We start from the raw sequence: 18,604 nt of genomic DNA, 5'->3' as shown, positions 1-18,604 counted from the left end.
TAGAAGACAATTAAATGAATGAATGATGAATGAATGAATGAATGAATGAATGGATGAATGAATGAATGGATGAATGAATGAATGAATGAATGAATGAATGGATGAATGAATGAATGAATGAAAACTTTATTGTCATTCAGATATACACCTAGACACAGTGCACCTTGAACAAAATTTTGTTGCATTTGACTCTCCAAAAAATGCAACAAAATTTTGTTCAAGGTGCACTGTGTCTAGGTGTATATCTGAATGACAATAAAGTTTTCATTCATTCATTCATTCATTCAATTCAATCATGCATTCATTCATTCATTTAATTGTCTTCTACAAACCAACGAACCTGCACGTCTTTAAAATGTAGGAGGAAACCGGAGCACCCGGAGAAAACGCAGGCATTCACGGGGAGAGCGTGCAAACTCCGTACAGACAGCACCCGTGGTCGGGATCGAACCCGGGTCTCTGGCGCTGTAAGGCCGTGACTCCACCACTGCTGCCCAGCGATCACTCCATCCACGAGCACTATCTTATTCAGTTCAGTATTCAGTACTTATACACTGGGATCAACTTAGAATTTACAGAAGCCAATTAACCTACAAACTTATTCGTCTTCGGCAAGTGGGAGGAAACCGGAGCACCCGGAGAAAACGCAGGCATTCACGGGGAGAACGTGCAAACTCCGTACAGACAGCACCCGTGGTCAGGATCGAACCGGGGTCTCTGGAGCTGTGAGGCAGCAACTCTACCGCTCTGTGTCTGTTGGTCATTTAATGGAACGGCCCACAGACAGTGGACAGAAATAAGTCAGCCCCAACGTCTGGTTCTTGATCCCACCGTGTGCTGATCCGCTGAGCGACCATCGCGTGCTGGAGCGTGCACCATAGTCACCATCAGTGCCGTAGGAGATGACAGTGTGATCTCTCACTGATTCCCTGTTGGATGAAGTGGGTTAATTTCACTGGAAGAAGGGTCTCGATCTGAAGCGTCACCTATCCACGTTCTCCAGAGACGCTGCCTGACCTTCTGAGTTACTCCAGCACTCTGTGGCCTGTTTTGACTGTTTGTCAAAAGACGTTCTCCAGCATCAATGGGGCAGCACGATGGCGCAGCAGTAGAGTTGCTGCCTGACATCACCAGAGACCCGGATTCGGGCATTCGTGACTGCGTGGGTTTTTTCCGAGATCTTCGGTTTCCTCCCACACTCCAAAGACGCACAGGTTTGGAGGTTAATTGGCTTGGTGTAAAATCAAGTCAAGTCAAGTCAAGTCAAGTTTATTTGTCACATACACATACGAGATGTGCAGTGAAATGAAAGTGGCAATGCTCGCGGACTTTTGTGCAAAAGACAAACAACAAAACAACCAAACAAATTATAAACACAATCATAACACACATATTCTTTTACATAATAAATAATGGAAGGAAAAACGTTCTGTAGAGTTAGTCCCTGCTGAGATAGGCGTTTACAGTCCGAATTGCCTCTGGGAAAAAACTCCTTCTCAACCTCTCCGTTCTCACCGCATGGCAACGGAGGCGTTTGCCCGACCGTAGCAGCTGGAACAGTCCGTTGCAGGGGTGGAAGGGGTCTCCCATGAATTTGTTTGCTCTGGAGTTGCACCTCCTGTTGTATAGTTCCTGCAGGGGGGTGAGCGAAGTTCCCATAGTGCGTTCGGCCGAACGCACTACTCTCTGCAGAGCCTTCTTGTCCTTGGCAGAGCAATTCCCAAACCAGATGGTAATGTTCCCAGACAGATGTAAAATTGTCCCTAGTGTGTTTCGGGTGGTGTTAATGTGTGGGGATCGCTGGTCGGCACGGACATGGTGGACTGAAGGGCCTGTTCCCACACTGTATCTCTAAACTAATCTAAATGAACTGTAGCTACTGAGGGCAGCAATAATCACTGTGTTCTCCTAAATTCACACAGTTAATACAGACCACTAATTGAGTGTGATTGGCCAAGGTGCATCAGACATTACCCCAGCGCTCAGTGTCTATCTTGGGTCAATATTATTGTGCAGCGGATTTTAGATGCAGCCCAGACCATCGCGCACACCAACCTCCCTTCTATTGACTCCATCTACACCTCACGCTGCCTCGGCAAGGCCAGCAGCATCATCAAGGACCAGTCGCACCCCGGCCACTCCCTCTTCTCCCCTCTCCCATCGGGCAAGAGGTACAGAAGTGTGAAAACGCACACCTCCAGATTCAGGGACAGTTTCTTCCCAGCTGTTATCAGGCAACTGAACCATCCCACCACAACCAGAGAGCGGTCCTGAACTACCAGGTGTCAGAGGTTATGGGGAGAAGGCAGGAGAATGGGGTTAGGAGGGAGAGATAGATCGGCCGTGATTGAATGGTGGAGTAGACTTGATGGGCTGAATGGCCTAATTCTACTCCTATTCCTTATGACTTACTATGTACCTCATTGGTGACCCTCGGACTACCTTTGATCGAAGTTTGCTGGCTTTACCTTGCATTAAACGCTATAGCTTATCATGTATCTACCTGTACATTGTAAACGGCTCGATTGTGATGGTGTATTGTCTTTCCGCTGACTGGTTAGCAAGCGACAAAAAGCTTCTCGCTGAACACGTGACGGTAAACTGGACCGAATGTGTGTCTCTCTTCTTGCGTAGATCTTTCTAATCTTGATCTGTATCATTGCGGTGATCGTGTATCGGCTGTCCATGTACGCCTCCTTCGCCAAGATCACGGGGAGCATGAAGAATGTGAAGTACATCGGCACCTTGTTCACCCCGCAGATGGTGACCAGCGTCACTGCCTCCATCCTCAACTTCATCATCATCATGATCCTCAACTACTTCTACGAGAGGGTGGCCATCTGGATCACCGACCTGGGTACGTCTGAGCAATAATATTATTAATAATACTAATACTATATTTTATTGTCATTGCACATAGGAGATTTGTTACGCAGCTTCCATCCGATAGTCATAACTTAAAGAACTAATAACATTTTCACAGAGAGAGTGGTGAATCTCTGGAACTCTCTGCCACAGGAGGTAGTTGAGGCCACAGTTCATTGGCTGTATTTAAGAGGGAGTTAGATGTGGCCCTTGTGGCTAAAGGGATCAGGGGGTATGGAGAGAAGGCAGGGATGGGATACTGAGTTGGATGATCAGCCATGATCATATTGAATGGCGGTGCAGGCTCGAAGGGCCGAATGGCCTACTCCTGCGCCTGTTTTCTATGTTTCTATGTTTCATAGAAACATAGATACCACGAGAAACATGATATATATTTTATAAAAAGAACAGTAAAACAGTCTAAAGTGCAAATATGTCTGTGCTGGGTCGATGTGCGTGAATACAGTTCATGGAGGGGAGGGGGGGTGGGGGGCACTCAGCAGGGCCGGTTCAGAGCAGCGATAGCTCTGGGGATGAAGCTGCTCCTGAGTCTGAAGGTGCGGGCGTAGAAGGCCTTGTAACGTCTGCCGGAAGGTAGGAGTTCAAACAGACTATTAGAAACATAGAAACATAGAAAATAGATGCAGGAGTAGGCCATTCGGCCCTTCGAGCCTGCACCGCCATTCAATATGATCATGGCTGATCATCCAACTCAGTATCCCGTACCTGCCCTCTCTCCATACCCCCTGATCCCCTTAGCCACAAGGGCCACATCTAACTCCCTCTTAAATATAGCCAATGAACTGTGGCCTCAACTACCCTCTGTGGCAGAGAGTTCCAGAGATTACAAGGGTGTGAGGAGTCTTTGTGGATCCCGACTGTGAATACCTGACCCCCAATGATTCTCAGAGGGCGGTGGAGGCCGGTTCTCTGGATGCTTTCAAGAGAGAGTTGGATAGGGCTCTTAATGATAGCGCAGTCAGGGGATATGGGGAGAAGGCAGGAATGGGGTACTGATTGGGGATGATCAGCCATGATCACATTGAATGGCGGTGCTGGCTCGATGGGCCGAATGGCCTACTCCTGCACCTATTGTCTATTGTCTATGGCCGGTCCCACTTAGGCGACTCTTCAGGCGTCTGCCAGGGACTAGTTTTAATGGAATTCACCCCTATGACAACCTACGACAACCCACAGCTGCAAAAATTGTTCGCACTGTCGCCGAAAATGTTTCAACATGTTGAAAATTGTTCGCCAGTCGCCTGTAGTGGCCCAAAAAATCGCCTAAGTGGGACAGGCCCATTATAGTCACGTACGCACAACACTATGAAACGTTTTGCTGCCGTTTGCAAAAGAGCTATCGGCGTTCTCAACAGATGCTGCCCGACAGAAGGGACGCCCACTAGAAATATTCCCCACTGGGACACGCACGATGTCACGTTGTCCCGTGATGGATGGCGGTGATTTTAGTTCAGAAATACACCTTTCGGCCCACCGAGGATGTCAACAAAATAGAGAGAGTGCAGAGGAGATTTACTAGAATGTTGCCTGGGTTTAAACAACTAAGTTACAGAGAAAGGTTGAACAAGTTAGGTCTTTATTCTCTGGAGCGCAGAAGGTTAAGGGGGGACCTGATAGAGGTCTTTAAAATGATGAGAGGGATAGACAGAATTGATGTGGACAAGCTTTTCCCTTTGAGAATAGGGAAGATTCAAACAAGAGGACATGACTTCAGAATTAAGGGACAGAAGTTTAGGGGTAACATGAGGGGGAACTTCTTTACTCAGAGAGTGGTAGCGGTGTGGAATGAGCTTCCAGTGGAAGTGGTGGAGGCAGGTTCATTGGTATCATTTAAAAATAAATTGGATAGGCATATGGATGAGAAGGGAATGGAGGGTTATGGTATGAGTGCAGGCAGGTGGGACTAAGGGAAAAAAGTTGCTCGGCACGGACTTGTAGGGCCGAGATGGCCTGTTTCCGTGCTGTAATTGTTATATGGTTATATAGTCTGCATCGACCAGCGATCCCCGCACACTAAAACACTAACCTAAACTCGCAATTAGGGACTATTTACATTTATACCAAGCCAATTAAGCTGCAAACCTGTACGTCTTTGGAGTGTGGGAGGAAGGAGAACAAAACTAGAAGAAAACATAGAAAACATCGAAAATTAGGTGCAGGAGGAGGCCATTCGGCCCTTCAAGCCAGCACCGGCATTCAATATGTTCATGGCTGATCATCTAGAATCAGTACCCCGTTCCTACTTTCTCCCCATATCCCTTGATTCCTTTAGCCCTAAGAGCTAAATCTTATGCCCCTGTCCCACGGTACGAGTTCATTCCAAGAGCTCTCCCGAGTTTGCCCTGATTCGAACTCGGAGATTTACGGTAATGGCCACTCGTCGGTACTCGGGGCTCTCGTGGACATTTTCAACATGTTGAAAAATCTTCACGAGTCTTCCCGAGCTTCACTGCCGTTAGCGTTACGAGCCGCTAAGAGACGTCCCCGAGCTCCGACGTACCCGCTACGTTCATTCTCCGTGCTTACCACGGGTTTGATTGTTTTCAAACTCGGGAGAGCTCTTGGAATGAACTCGTACCGTGGGACAGGGGTATAACTCTCTTGAAAACATCCAGTGAATCGGCCTCCTGTGGCAGACAATTAAACATATTACAGAACTAAACTGATTCTCGAATGAAACCCACGCAGGTCACGGGGAGAACGTGCAAACTCCGTACTGACAGCACCCGCAGTCAGGATCGAACGTGGGTCTCTGGCGCTGTGAGGCAGCAACTCTGCATTTAACCAGACTGTTTAATTTTGTGTTTGATTCACCAGAGATCCCCAAGACTCACTTTGAGTACGAGAACCGGCTAACGATGAAGATGTTCCTCTTCCAGTTTGTCAACTACTACTCTTCCTGCTTCTATGTTGCCTTCTTCAAGGGCAAGTTCCTGGGCTACCCTGGAAAGTACAACTTCCTATTCGGCTCGTGGAGGAGTGAGGAGGTAGGATACTCGGGCAGGCGATATATTGCCGTCGCGACCGAGGCCCTTCGTGGGAACGAGTGCGGCGATTGTTGGGCGGCGCAGACTCGATGGGCCGAAGGGCCTATTTCCGCGCTGTATCGGTGCCCTACCCAGGCGACCAGGCTAGCCACAGAACCAAATCTCCAATCACATCTGATACCCCATTCTACGACACCTTCTCTCCTCCAATCTATGACACGTATGACTCGCTGGAAGGTAGACAAAATTGCTGGAGAAACTCAGCGGGCGCGGCAGCATCTGTGGAGCGAAGGAAATAGGCGATGTTTCGGGTCGAGACCCTTCTTCACTCGCTGGAGTTCAGAAGGATGAGGCGGATCTGATTGAAACTTACCAAGTAAAAGGCCTGGATTGAGTGAATGTGGAGAGGATGTTTCCATTAGTGGGAGAGTCCAGGGCTAGAGGTCGTATCCTCAGAATTAAAAAAGAGTTGTGAGTCTGTGGAATTCTCTGCCTCAGAGGGTGGCGGAGACCGGTTCACATAGAAAATAGGTGCAGGAGTAGGCCATTCGTCCCTTCGAGCCTGCACCGCCATTCAATATGATCATGGCTGATCATCCAACTCAGTATCCCATCCCTGCCTTCTCTCCATACCCCCTGATCCCTTTAGCCACAAGGGCCACATCTAACCCCCTCTTAAATATAGCCAATGAACTGGCCTCAACTACCTTCTGTGGCAGAGAGTTCCACAGATTCACCACTCTCTGTGTGAAAAAAAAAAATTCACACAAAAAAAAACTGAAGAGGGAAACAGGAAAGTTAACTATCAACAGTTTTGAAGAAGGGACTCGACCCGAATCCTCACCCACTCCTTCTCCCCAGGGATGCTGCCTGTCCCGCTGAGTTAAAGCCCAGTCCCACGGTATGAGTTCATTCCAAAGGCTCTCCCGAGTTTAAAAAAAATCAAACTCGTGGTAAGCACGGAGAATGAACGTAGTGGGTACGTCAGAGCTCGGGGACGTCTCTTAGCGGCTCGTAACGCTAACGGCAGGTACTCGGGGAAGACTCGTGAAGATTTTTCAACATGTTGAAAAATGTCCACGAGAGCCCCGAGTACCGACGAGTGGCCATTACCGTAAATCTCCGAATCAGGGCAAACTCGGGAGAGCTCTTGGAATGAACTCGTACCATGGGACGGGGGGTTTAACTCCAGCTTTTAATGTCTACCTTCAGTTATATCCCTGGATGACTCAAAATCCTTGCTGTCTTCTTTGACTGTCGGACTGCTGGGATGATGTTGAGGATTACTAAGAATTGTCTTGTAGTCAGACTGAAGATGAATATAAGATAGCGATAAAAAGAGCTGGAGTAACTCAGTGGGTCTGACAGCATCTCTGGAGAGAAGGAATAGGTAACCTTTTGGGTTGAGACCCTTCAACCAACTTCAGAATTGAAGCATGTTCTTGCATTGGAATAAGTGCGCCCTCAGGTGGTATGGGTCTGCTATTACCCTAACTCCAATCTATTTTGATTTCCATTGATATCAATGCCGACAAGAAACTGTTAATTGTCTAAAAAAGACACAAAGTGCTGGAGTAACTCAGCGGGTCAGCCAGTATCTCTGAAAAGAATGTGTAGGTGACAGGGCTAGTTGAGTTTAGTTTAGAGATACAGCGTGGAAACAGGCCCTTCGGCCCGACCAGTGATCCATGCACACCCACACTATCCTACACACACTAGGGACAATTTACATTTGCACCCAAGCCAATTAACCTACAATCCTGTACGTCTTCTGAGTGTGGGAGGACGCCGAAGATCTCGGAGAAAACCCACGCAGGTCGCGGGGAGAACGTACAAACACCGTACAGACAGCGCCCGTAGTCGGATGGAACTCGGGTCTCTGGCGCTGCCCTAATGCCCCTGTCCCACTTAGGAAACCTGAACGGAAACCTCTGGAGAATTTGCCCCCCACCCAAAGTTTCCGTGAGGTTCCCGGAGGTTTTTGTCAGTCTCCCCACCTGCCTCCACTACCTGCAACCTCCGGCAACCACCTGCAACCTCCGGGAACCGCACAGAAACCTTGGGTGGGGCGCAAAGTCTCCAGAGGTTTCCGTTCAGGTTTCCTAAGTGGGACAGGGGCATTACTCATCAGTCCCGACCTGCGACGTCACCTATCCATGTTCTCCACAGGTGCTGCATGACCCACGGAGTCGCTCCAATACCTTGTGGGCGTTTTATTTGTGATCCAGCATTCCTTGTTTCGACATTCTGCGTTCAATTAGTATATGATGTACCGACAGTAGAACAGTGAAATCTTTACCTGCAGCAGCTTAGCAGGACCCGTAAACATAGCACTCATAAGTAATATATAATAAATAAATAATATAATAGGGGACACATATATATATATATATATATATATATATATATATATATATATATATATATATCTCCCGGTGGCCCAGCACTTCAACTCCCCCTCCCATTCCGAATCCGACCTCTGTGTCCTGGGCCTCCTCCATGGCCAGAGTGAGCACCACCAGAAATTGCAGGAGCAGCACCTCATATTCCGCTTGGGCAGTCTGCACCCTAGCGGCATAAACATTGAATTCACCAATTTCCGGTAGCCCTTGCTGTCTCCTCCCCTTCTCAGCTCTCCCTCAGCCCTCGGGCTCATCCTCTTCCTTTTTCCTTTTCCCTTTCTTCTCCACACCCCCATCCCCCCCACCCTACATCAGTCTGAAGATGGGTTTCGGCCCGAAACGTTGCATATTTCCTTCGCTCCATAGATGCTGCTGCACCCGCTGAGTTTCTCCAGCACTTTTGTCTACCTTTGATTTTCCAGCATCTGCAGTTCCTTCTTAAACGCATATATGTTGGCCTGAACCCTCGCTGTCAAAGAGTAATTCATTGTCGCACAGACACAGTGGTCTACAGGCCCTACGGAACCTTGATCTCTTGTGAGTTTGACACCAAGGGGGGTGGAATTCACGGAAAAGGTAGAACCGATCATGTAGAACAGATTTCAAAAAAGCTGGAGAAACTCAGCGGGTGCGGCAGCATCTACGGAGCGAAGGCATTGGCGTCGCCTGTCCCGCTGAGTTACTCCAGCATTTTGTGCCTATCTTCCTCCCGTTGACTCCATCTACATCTCACGCTGCCTCAGCAAGGCCAGCAGCATAATCAAGGACGAGTCACACCCCGGCCACTCCCTCTTCTCCCCTGTCCCATCGGGCAAGAGGTACAGAAGTGTGAAAACGCACACCTCCAGATTCAGAGACAGTTTCTTCCCAGCTGTTATCAGGCAACTGAATCATCCTACCACAACCAGAGAGCGGTCCTGAACTACTATCTACCTCATTAGAGACCCTCGGACAATCCTTGCTCGGACTTTACTGGCTTTACTTTGCACTAAACGTTATTCCCTCAACATGTCTCTATACACTGTAAATGACCCGATTGCAAACATGAAGTCTGAAGAAGGGTTTAGATCCGAAGCATCACATGTTCCTTCTCTCCAGAGATGCTGCCTGACCGGTTGAGTTACTCCAGCTTTTTGTGTCTATCTTGGGTTTAAACCAGCATCTGCAGTTCCTTCTTGCATACTAATGTTGTCTTTCTCCCTTTTGCTCTCTGTCGGGCCGCTGTGACAGTGTGACCCTGGTGGCTGTCTGATCGAGTTGACCACCCAGTTGACCATCATCATGGCAGGAAAACAAATTTGGGGTAACATGCAGGAGTCACTTTTGCCGTAAGTATGAATTACGAGACCAAGTGCAGACCCATTGAGTCTGCTTCCCCAACGGTGAGGACCCCCAACGAAAAATTCCACCGCTCACCCGTTTCCCCAACGCAACTGAACCCGTTCCCTTCAACCCCCCCCCGCCCGCCTGTCCAAATCATTAATATACAATGCTGTTGTGTATCAAAAGTAGATCAGAAGTTGCTGGAGTAACTCAGCGGGACATAGAAACATAGAAACATAGAAATTAGGTGCAGGAGTAGGCCATTCGGCCCTTCGAGCCTGTACCGCCATTCAATATGATCATGGCTGATCATCCAACTCAGTATCCCGTACCTGCCTTCTCTCCATACCCTCTGATCCCCTTAGCCACAAGGGCCACATCTAACTCCCTCTTAAATATAGCCAATGAACTGTGGCCTCGACTACCCTCTGCGGCAGAGAGTTCCAGAGACTCACCACTCTCTGTGTGAAAAAAGTTTTTCTCATCTCGGTTTTAAAGGATTTCCCCCTTATCCTTAAGCTGTGACCCCTTGTCCTGGACTTCCCCAACATGCAGCATCTCTGGAGAGAAGGAACCGGTGACGATTTGGGTCCAGACCCTTCCACAGACCTGAAACGTCACCCATTCCTTCTCTCCAGAGATGCCGCCTGTCCTGCACAGTTACTCCAGCAATGTTGTGATCTACCTTCGATTTAAGCCAGCACCTGCAGTTCTTTCCTACACATGTTGTTGTCTGCTGCCTCCACAGCTGGATTAAGAACTGGTGGGTGAGCCGGAAAGCCAGGCACCATCCGGAGCGTCTGTACTCGCGTTGGGAACAAGACCATGACTTGCAGGACATGGGCCAGTTTGGCCTCTTCTATGAATATCTGGAGATGGGTGAGTGAAGTTGATATCTGGGCAGGAGCGATGCTGGCAGGGTGGGGTTTGGCATGGAATGCCGATATATTCGGCCAGAATCAATCCTACATTTCACTGTTTAAGAAGAAACTGCAGATGCTGGAAAATCGAAGGGCTGAGGGAGAGCTGAGAAGGGGAGGAGACAGTTGGGAATACCTGAAATTAGAGGTCAATGTTCATACCACTGGGGTACAGACTGTACCTGGGTACATGTGGCGGCGTGACTCACCTGATGCAGCGCCCCCTACAGCCTGTCTGTCTTTTTTTAATTTTTTGTCTAGTTAAATGTAGTTTTTTAGTGCTGTTTTTAACTGTGTATATGTGGGGAAAGGGGGAAACTTAAAAAAATCTCTTCCCTGTCCGGGAGACCCGACCTTTCTCCTGTCGGGTCTCCGTTGTCGTTGGGGCCTAGCACCGTGGAGCGGCCTCCAACCGGAACGACCCGGGGGCTCCAGTCGCGGAGCCTGCGGACTACTCACCATCGTGGGGCTGGCCGGCCTCGGAGCGTGGGGAGCGGTGGTGGCTCGCTGCTGCGGCCCGACTCCGGAGCTCGGAGGCTCCAGCTGCAAACCTGTGGACTGTCGGGACATCGGGAGCTTGCTGGTCCGGGTGGGAGACCGCTTTTCGGAGCTCCCGTAACGCGACTTCTCCCGCCCGTGTCGCGGGGTTGGAACGACCCGGAGCGGGGCCGTGCATCGCCCAGCGCGGCTTTAAAGGCCACGGGACATTCCAGCGCCCGCCGGGGGCTCCAACTTCGTGACGTTTAGACCTGGAGCGGGACCATACATCGCCCGGCGCGGCCTAAAATGGCCGTGGGACTTACCATCGCCCACCTGGGGCTTCGACATCGGGAGAGAAATGGTGTAGGGGAGAAAAGACTTTGCCTTCCATCACAGTGAGGAGCAGATGGATGTTTGTGTAAATTGACGTGTGTATGTCTTGTAGGAATTGTCTTTGTTTGTATGGCTGTGGAAACGGAGTTTCGTTTGAGCCTCACTGAGGTTCAAATGACATGTAATAAAATATTGTATTGTATTGTATTGTGACAATAAACGTAACTGAGGAAAGAACTGCAAATACTGGTTTAAACTGAAGATAGACACAAAAAGCTGGAGTAACTCAGTGGGACAGGCAGCATCTCCGGAGAGAAGGAATGTGTGGCGTTTCAGATTGAGTCTGAGTCTGAAGAAGGGTCTCGACCCGAAACGTCACCCACTCCTTCTCTCCAGAGATGCTGCCCGACCCACTGAGTCACTCCAGCTTTTTGTGTCTATGCACTAAACTGAAACTGCTCACGGGTAAAAGAAACACAAAGTGCTGGAGTAACACAGCGGGTTGGGCTGCATCACTGGAGTACATGGATACACTGGGAACAACTTATAATCTTTACCAAAGACAAATAACCTACAAACCTGTGTGTCTTTGGAGTGTGGGAGGAAACCAGAGCACCTGGAGAAAACCCACACAGGTCACGAGTAGAACGTACAAACTCCGTACAGACGGCGGCACCTGTGGTCAGGATCGAACCGGGGTCTCTGACGCCCATGTGCCGCCCCAAAAGTTGTTAAGTCTCAACAGTTTTATCCCTTTTAGCTGAGAATCTTTGGTTCCTTTAACTGTTGGCCCATTATTGTGGATTATTTGGACTGGGAATGGAACTCAAGCTTGGTCTTGCTTTGGGCCAAATGCTCCCTCTAGTGGTTTGGAGTTGCTCTGCAAGCAGCGTGGAGCTGTGAGCTAGAATCCTGGTGCTTTATAAAGGTGTTGGGAAGAGAATTAATCTGTGCTGCAGGAAGTCTTTCGGACTTTCTAAAGACACAGCCTGGAAACAGGCCCTTCCGTCCACTGAGTCCGTGCCTTCTTGATTAGTACGGGTGTCAGAGGTCATGGGGAGAAGGCAGGAGAATGGTGTTTTGTTGGTTCACATGCTTGATCAATGGTGTTTTATCATGAATGTTTTATTATTATTAATGTTTAGTGTTTACTGAGTCATTCATAACTGTCACTGGATGTCATGTTGTTACTTGTGGGCGGAGCACCAAGGCAAATTCCTTGTATGTGAATACTTGGCCAAAAACGTACTTACTTACTTTACTTTTGAACAAGTTAGGGCTTTATTCTTTGGAGCGCAGAAGGTTAAGGGGGGACTTGATAGAGGTTTTTAAAATGATGAGAGGGATAGACAGAGTTGACGTGGAAAAGCTTTTCCCACTGAGAGTAGGGAAGATTCAAACAAGGGGACATGACATGAGAATTAAGGGACTGAAGTTTAGGGGTAACATGAGGGGGAACTTCTTTACTCAGAGAGTGGTAGCGGTGTGGAATGAGCTTCCAGTGAAGGTGGTGGAGGCAGGTTCGTTTTTATCATTTAAAAATAAATTGGATAGTTATATGGATGGGAAGGGAATGGAGGGTTATGGTCTGAGCGCAGGTATATGGGACTAGGGGAGATTATGTGTTTCGGCACGGACTAGAAGGGTCGAGATGGCCTGTTTTCCGTGCTGTAATTGTTATATGGTTATTATATGGTTATAGGAGGGAGAGATAGATCAGCCATGATTAAATGGCGGAGTAGACTTGACGGGCTGAATGGCCTAATTCTACTCCTATTCCTTATGGCCAGCGATCCCCCAGTATACTAGCACCATCCTACACACTCTGCAGCATCCGTGGAGAACATGGATAGGTGGCGTCTTGGTTCGGGTCCTTCATTCAGAAGTTTCAGGTGTCGAAACAAAATCTCACCTATCCATGTTCTCCAGAGATGCTGCCTGGCCCACTGGGTTACTCCAGCACTCTGTGTCTTTTTTTTAAATGCAAACCAGCATCTGCAGTTCCTTGTGTCTAGGGTGTATGGAGTAGCTGCTTCAACTAATGGGAGGTTGTAACTATATTTGCTTCACTTTTATCTAGGGATAAATAAGGTATATTCGAATCGTACAGGCCCAGTGCCGACAAACGCTCATCATAGGTTAAACCACTCGTTCCTGGGATGATTGTTTCCGAGGGAGTGCAACGTAGGTTTACAAGGTTAATTCCCGGGATGGCGGGACTGTCATATGCTGAGAGAATGGAGCAGCTGGGCTTGTACACTCTGGAGTTTAGAAGGATGAGAGGATATCTCATTGAAACACACAAGATTATTAAGGGTTTGGACACGCTAGAGGCAGGAAACATGTTCCCGATGTCGGAGGAATCCAGAACCAGGGGCCACACAGTTTAAGAATAAGGGGTGAGTCATTTAAAACGGAGACGAGGAAACACTTTTTCGCACCGAAAGTTGTGAGTCTGTGGAATTCTCTGCCTCAGAGGGCGGGGGAGGCCGGTTCTCTGGATACTTTCAAGAGAGAGCTAGATAGGGCTCTTAAAAATAGCGGAGTCAGGGGATATGGGGAGAAGGCAGGAACGGGGTACTGATTGGGGATGATCAGCCATGATCACATTGAATGGCGGTGCTGGCTCGAATGGCCGAATGGCCTACTCCTGCACCTGTTGCCTATTGTCTATTGATGCCTTTGTTGCTTGTTTTGCAGTGATCCAGTTTGGGTTTGTGACACTGTTTGTTGCCTCGTTTCCTCTGGCTCCCGTCCTCGCGCTGCTGAACAACATCATCGAGATCCGCGTGGACGCCTGGAAGTTCATCACGCAGTTCCGGAGGCCAATGGCAGCCAAGGCCCACAGTATCGGGATATGGCAACAAATACTCAACAGTGTGGCCATCGTCTCTGTCGTCATCAATGTAAGTCACCTCCTTGCCATAGAGCCCTGGGCGCCAAGATGTTTAACGTTTAGTTCAGAGGCACTCAGTGGGTCAGGGATACAATGGGTCAATTGGTCGCCAATGGCAAAAATCGATAATCGTGTAGTCGTAGGTGCAGTGGTAGTGGGGTCGACATGTCGAGGTAGGTAGTCCAGGTAGCCGCAGGTAGTTTTAGTTAATCGCCTTGACCATTTTAATTGGCTCATTGGGGGAAAAAACGTAAGCATGAGTTTTCAGAACCAAGGAAAACCAACCGGTAATGGCTAACAATCTTCACAGCTGTGTATCTCTGGCTTCTTAAAAGTTGTCTGGCTTCTTAAAAGTGTCTCCACTCCTTCTCTACTCCTTCTACCCCCTTCCTTCCCCCCCCCTTCTCCCCCCTTCTCTCCTCCTCCCCCCCCCCTTCTCCCCCCCTTCTCCTCCCCCCTTCTCTCCTCCTTCCCCCTCTCCGCTCTTTTAAAGGACTTAACATACACTGTGCTAGCGTCTTAACCTTCCCGTTCATTGCGGTGTGTGTCTGTATCACCTTGGCTTTACACCGTGTGAATTTCAGACAGCGCTCCCCCCCCCCGCTTTCCCTGACCCCCGCCTTTGCGATGTGTGTGTGTGTGTGTGTGTGTGTGTGTGTGTGTGTGTGTGTGTGTGTGTGTGTGTGTGTGTGTGTGCACATGTGTGTGTGTGTTCCACTCTAACAGTCACCATTCCAGTTGGCTTAAAGGTCGCAGGCAGTCCACTGAAAAATCGCCTAAGTGGGACCGACCCATAAGGACTCTCTGGCTCTGATGCCCCTGTCCCACTGTACGAGTTCATTCAAAGAGTTCTCCCGAGTTTCCCCCGATTCGAACTCGGAGATTTACGGTAATGGCCGCTCGTAGATACTCTGGGCTCTCGTGGACATTTTTCAACATGTTGAAAAACCTTCACGAGTCTTCATGAGCTTACCGCGTTTCCCGGGTACCAGCCGTTAGCGTTACGAGCCGCTAAGAGACGACCCGAGCTCCGACGCACCCACTACGTACATTCTACGTGCTTACCACGAGTTAGATTTTTTTTTTTAACTCGGGAGAGCTCTTGGATGAGCTCGTACAGTGGGACAGGGCCATAACACGGAGTTATTATAGCTTTAATGTTTGTTTTAGATGTTCTTCATTAACGTTGTAATTTAATGTGGAAATACTCCAGTCAGTACCTTCTTTCAAATCGGCAGGCTTTCATCGTGGCTTTCACATCCGACATGATCCCACGCCTGGTGTACAAGTATGCCTATTCGGAAAATCTTGAACACCCAATGAAAGGATACATCAACAACAGTCTCTCGATCGCCAGCACCTCCGTCTTAGATGTCAAGTCATCGTACAACGGCAACATCACATCTTGCAGGTAAGCACTGAAGAAATGTTCCCTGCAAATGCAGTCACGGTTTTACAGACACAAGCGAGAAAACAGGCCATTCGGCCCAACAAGTCCGTGAAGACCAGCGATCACCCGGACACTAGTTCTATCCTACATGCAACTGTGGACAATTTACAGAAGCCAATTAACCGACCATACCCCGCGTCTTTGGAGCGAGGGAGGAAACCGGAGCACCCGGAGGAAACCCGCGCAGGTCACGGGGATAACGTAGAAACTCCGTAAGGGCAGCACCCGTAGTCGGGATCGAACCCGGGTCTCTGGCGCTGTGAGGCGGCAACTCTACCGCTGTGCCACCGTGCGGATCATTTGGTAAAACAGATGTTTAAGAAAGAACTGCAGATGCTGGAAAAATCGAAGGTAGACAAAAATGCTGGTGAAATGCGGGAGAATGTACAAACTCCATACGGGCAGCACCCGTGGCCGGGATCGAACCGGGGTCTCTGGCGCTGTGAGCGCTGTAAGGGGCCAACTCGACCGCTGAGCCACCGTGCCACAAGGATTCTTTGTTTTGCAAGACTCGCTGAGCTACTCCCAACATTTCTATGTCCTTTGTACTAGTAAAACATATTTTGGTAAACTTTGTCATTTATAACTTGATGTCCAATTCTTTTTCTACTTTGCACGTAAGTTATTACTGATTCCGATTCCTTTTTTTTTAATGTTCCAGGTATAAGGATTATCGCTACCCCCCTGGCCACAGCTTTGAATACAGACACAACATGCAATTCTGGCACATTCTGGCTGCAAAAATGGCCTTCATCATCATCATGGAGGTATGATACTCAACTTTAAACTTCTATGGTGTCTTGAGACTTTAGTGATACAGCGCGGAAACAGGCCGGCCCTTCGGCCCACCGAGTCCGTGAAGACCAGCGATCACCCGGACACTAGTTCTATCCTACACGCAACTGTAGACAATTTACAGAAGCCAATTAACCGAAAAAAAACCCGCGCGACTTTGGAGTGTGGGAGGAAACCGGAGCACCCGGAGAAAACCCGCACAGGTCACGGGGAGAACATACAAACTCCATACAGACAGCACCCGTAGTCAGGATCGAACCTGGGTCTCTGGCGCTGTAAGGTAGTAACTCTACCTCTGCGCCACCGTGCTGCCCTAAATTCCACCATTCTGTGCCCTATTCTCACTTTTTTTTCTTCACCAGTTTTTTTTATACCAATTCTCTTTATTGATAATTTGTGTAGTCTAGAAAACTTGAATCTCCCTTCAGTGTGGAATCAGAAAGCCTGTATCCGCTGAGATTTTAATTCCATCAAAGTACACTTAATTCAGGCTTCCATCCTCCAATATTCCCCCTTCATAGTTTTAGTTTGGTTTATCGTCACATGTAGCGAGGTGCAGTGAAATGCTTTTGTTGCGTGCTAACCAGCCTGGAGAAAGACAATACACAATTACAATTACGAAGGGTCTCGACCCGAAACGTCACCTATTCCTTTTCTCCAGAGAAGCTGAGTTACTCCAACTATTTGTGTCTATTTTTCTTTAATTACAATCGAACCGTTCACTGTGTAACGTCTGAGAGGTTTCAAAGAGTGGAGCGATTGGAATGCCTGACCCACTTCTGTGTCCAGGGACCACAGTTTAAGAATAAGGGGTTCGCCATTTAGAACTGAGATGAGGAAAAACCTTTTCTCACCCAGAGAGTTGCGAATTTGTGGAATTCCCTGCCTCGGAAGGCCGGTTCACTGGATGCTTTCTAGAGAGAGTTAGATAGAGCTCTTTGGGACTAAGTAAGTAAGTTTATTGGCCAAGAATTCACATACAATTCACATACATATGTCTCTTCCATACCCCGCGGCGCTACTCTCTCTCCCCATCCCCCCACTCGCAACAAGGGCTGAGTCCCCCTAGTCCTCACCTTTCACCCCACCAGCCGTCACATACAAAAAGTAATCCTCCGTCAGTTTCGCCACCTCCAACGTGACCCCACCACTCGCCACATCTTCCCATCTCCCCCCATGTCTGCCTTCCGCAAAGACCGCTCCCTCCATAACTCCCTTGTCAATTCTTCCCTTCCCTCTCGGTCCCACCCCCTCCCCGGGCACTTTCCCTTGCAACCGCAAGAGATGCAACACTTGTCCCTTTACCTCCCCCCTCGACTCCGTTCAAGGACCCAAGCAGTCGTTCCAGGTGCGACAGAGGTTTACCTGCATCTCCTCCAACCTCATCTATTGCGTCCGCTGCTCTAGATGCCAGCAGATCTATATCGGTGAGACCAAGCGGAGGTTGGGCGACCGTTTCGCCGAACACCTCCGCTCGGTCCGCAATAACCAACCTGACCTCCCGGTGGCTCAGCACTTCAACTCCCCCTCCCACTCCGTCTCCGACCTCTCTGTCCTGGGTCTCCTCCATGGCCACAGCGAGCAGCACCGGAAATTGGAGGAACAGCACCTCATATTCCGTTTGGGGAGTCTGCATCCTGGGGGCATGAACATCGAATTCTCCCAATTTTGTTAGTCCTTGCTGTCTCCTCCCCTTCCTCAGCCCCCCTGCTGTCTCCTCCCATCCCCCAGCCTTCGGGCTCCTCCTCCTTTTTCCTTTCTTGTCCCCGCCCACCCCCGCCCCCGATCAGTCTGAAGAAGGGTTTCGGCCCGAAACGTTGCCTATTTCCTTCGCTCCATAGATGCTGCTGCACCCGCTGAGTTTCTCCAGCTTTTTTGTGTACCTTCACATACAAGGAATTTGCCTTGGTGCTCCGCCCACAAGTAACAACATGACATACAGTGACAGTTACGAATGACTAAAAAAAACACTAAACATTAATAATAATAAAACATTAATGATAAAACACCATTGATCAAGCATGTGAACCAACAAAATACCAGATCAAAGGGAGGCTACAGATTTTTGGCTGTTTAGTAGAGCAACTACTCGTGGATAAAAACAGTTTTTATGTCTGGCTGTGGCAGCTTTG

General features: G+C 48.8%; 1 protein-coding gene across 1 annotated transcript in view; it reads left to right on the top strand.

The window, feature by feature from the left end:
* The window catches only part of LOC129705571 (anoctamin-5-like), a 40,190-nt gene that overhangs the window by 13,919 nt on the left and 7,667 nt on the right, over positions 1-18,604 (top strand). Inside the window, exons 7-13 of the mRNA XM_055649171.1 lie at positions 2,635-2,857; positions 5,704-5,873; positions 9,506-9,603; positions 10,347-10,477; positions 14,032-14,237; positions 15,466-15,638; positions 16,339-16,444. Coding sequence (XP_055505146.1) covers positions 2,635-2,857; positions 5,704-5,873; positions 9,506-9,603; positions 10,347-10,477; positions 14,032-14,237; positions 15,466-15,638; positions 16,339-16,444 — 1,107 coding nt within the window. The remainder of the gene's footprint in view (positions 1-2,634; positions 2,858-5,703; positions 5,874-9,505; positions 9,604-10,346; positions 10,478-14,031; positions 14,238-15,465; positions 15,639-16,338; positions 16,445-18,604) is intronic.

This window comes from Leucoraja erinacea, chromosome 18, assembly GCF_028641065.1.
Source record: "Leucoraja erinacea ecotype New England chromosome 18, Leri_hhj_1, whole genome shotgun sequence".
In the NCBI taxonomy this organism is placed as follows: Eukaryota; Metazoa; Chordata; class Chondrichthyes; order Rajiformes; family Rajidae; genus Leucoraja; species Leucoraja erinaceus.
Note: the sequence above shows the minus strand (reverse complement) of the source record. Positions and strands in the feature narration are given on the sequence as shown.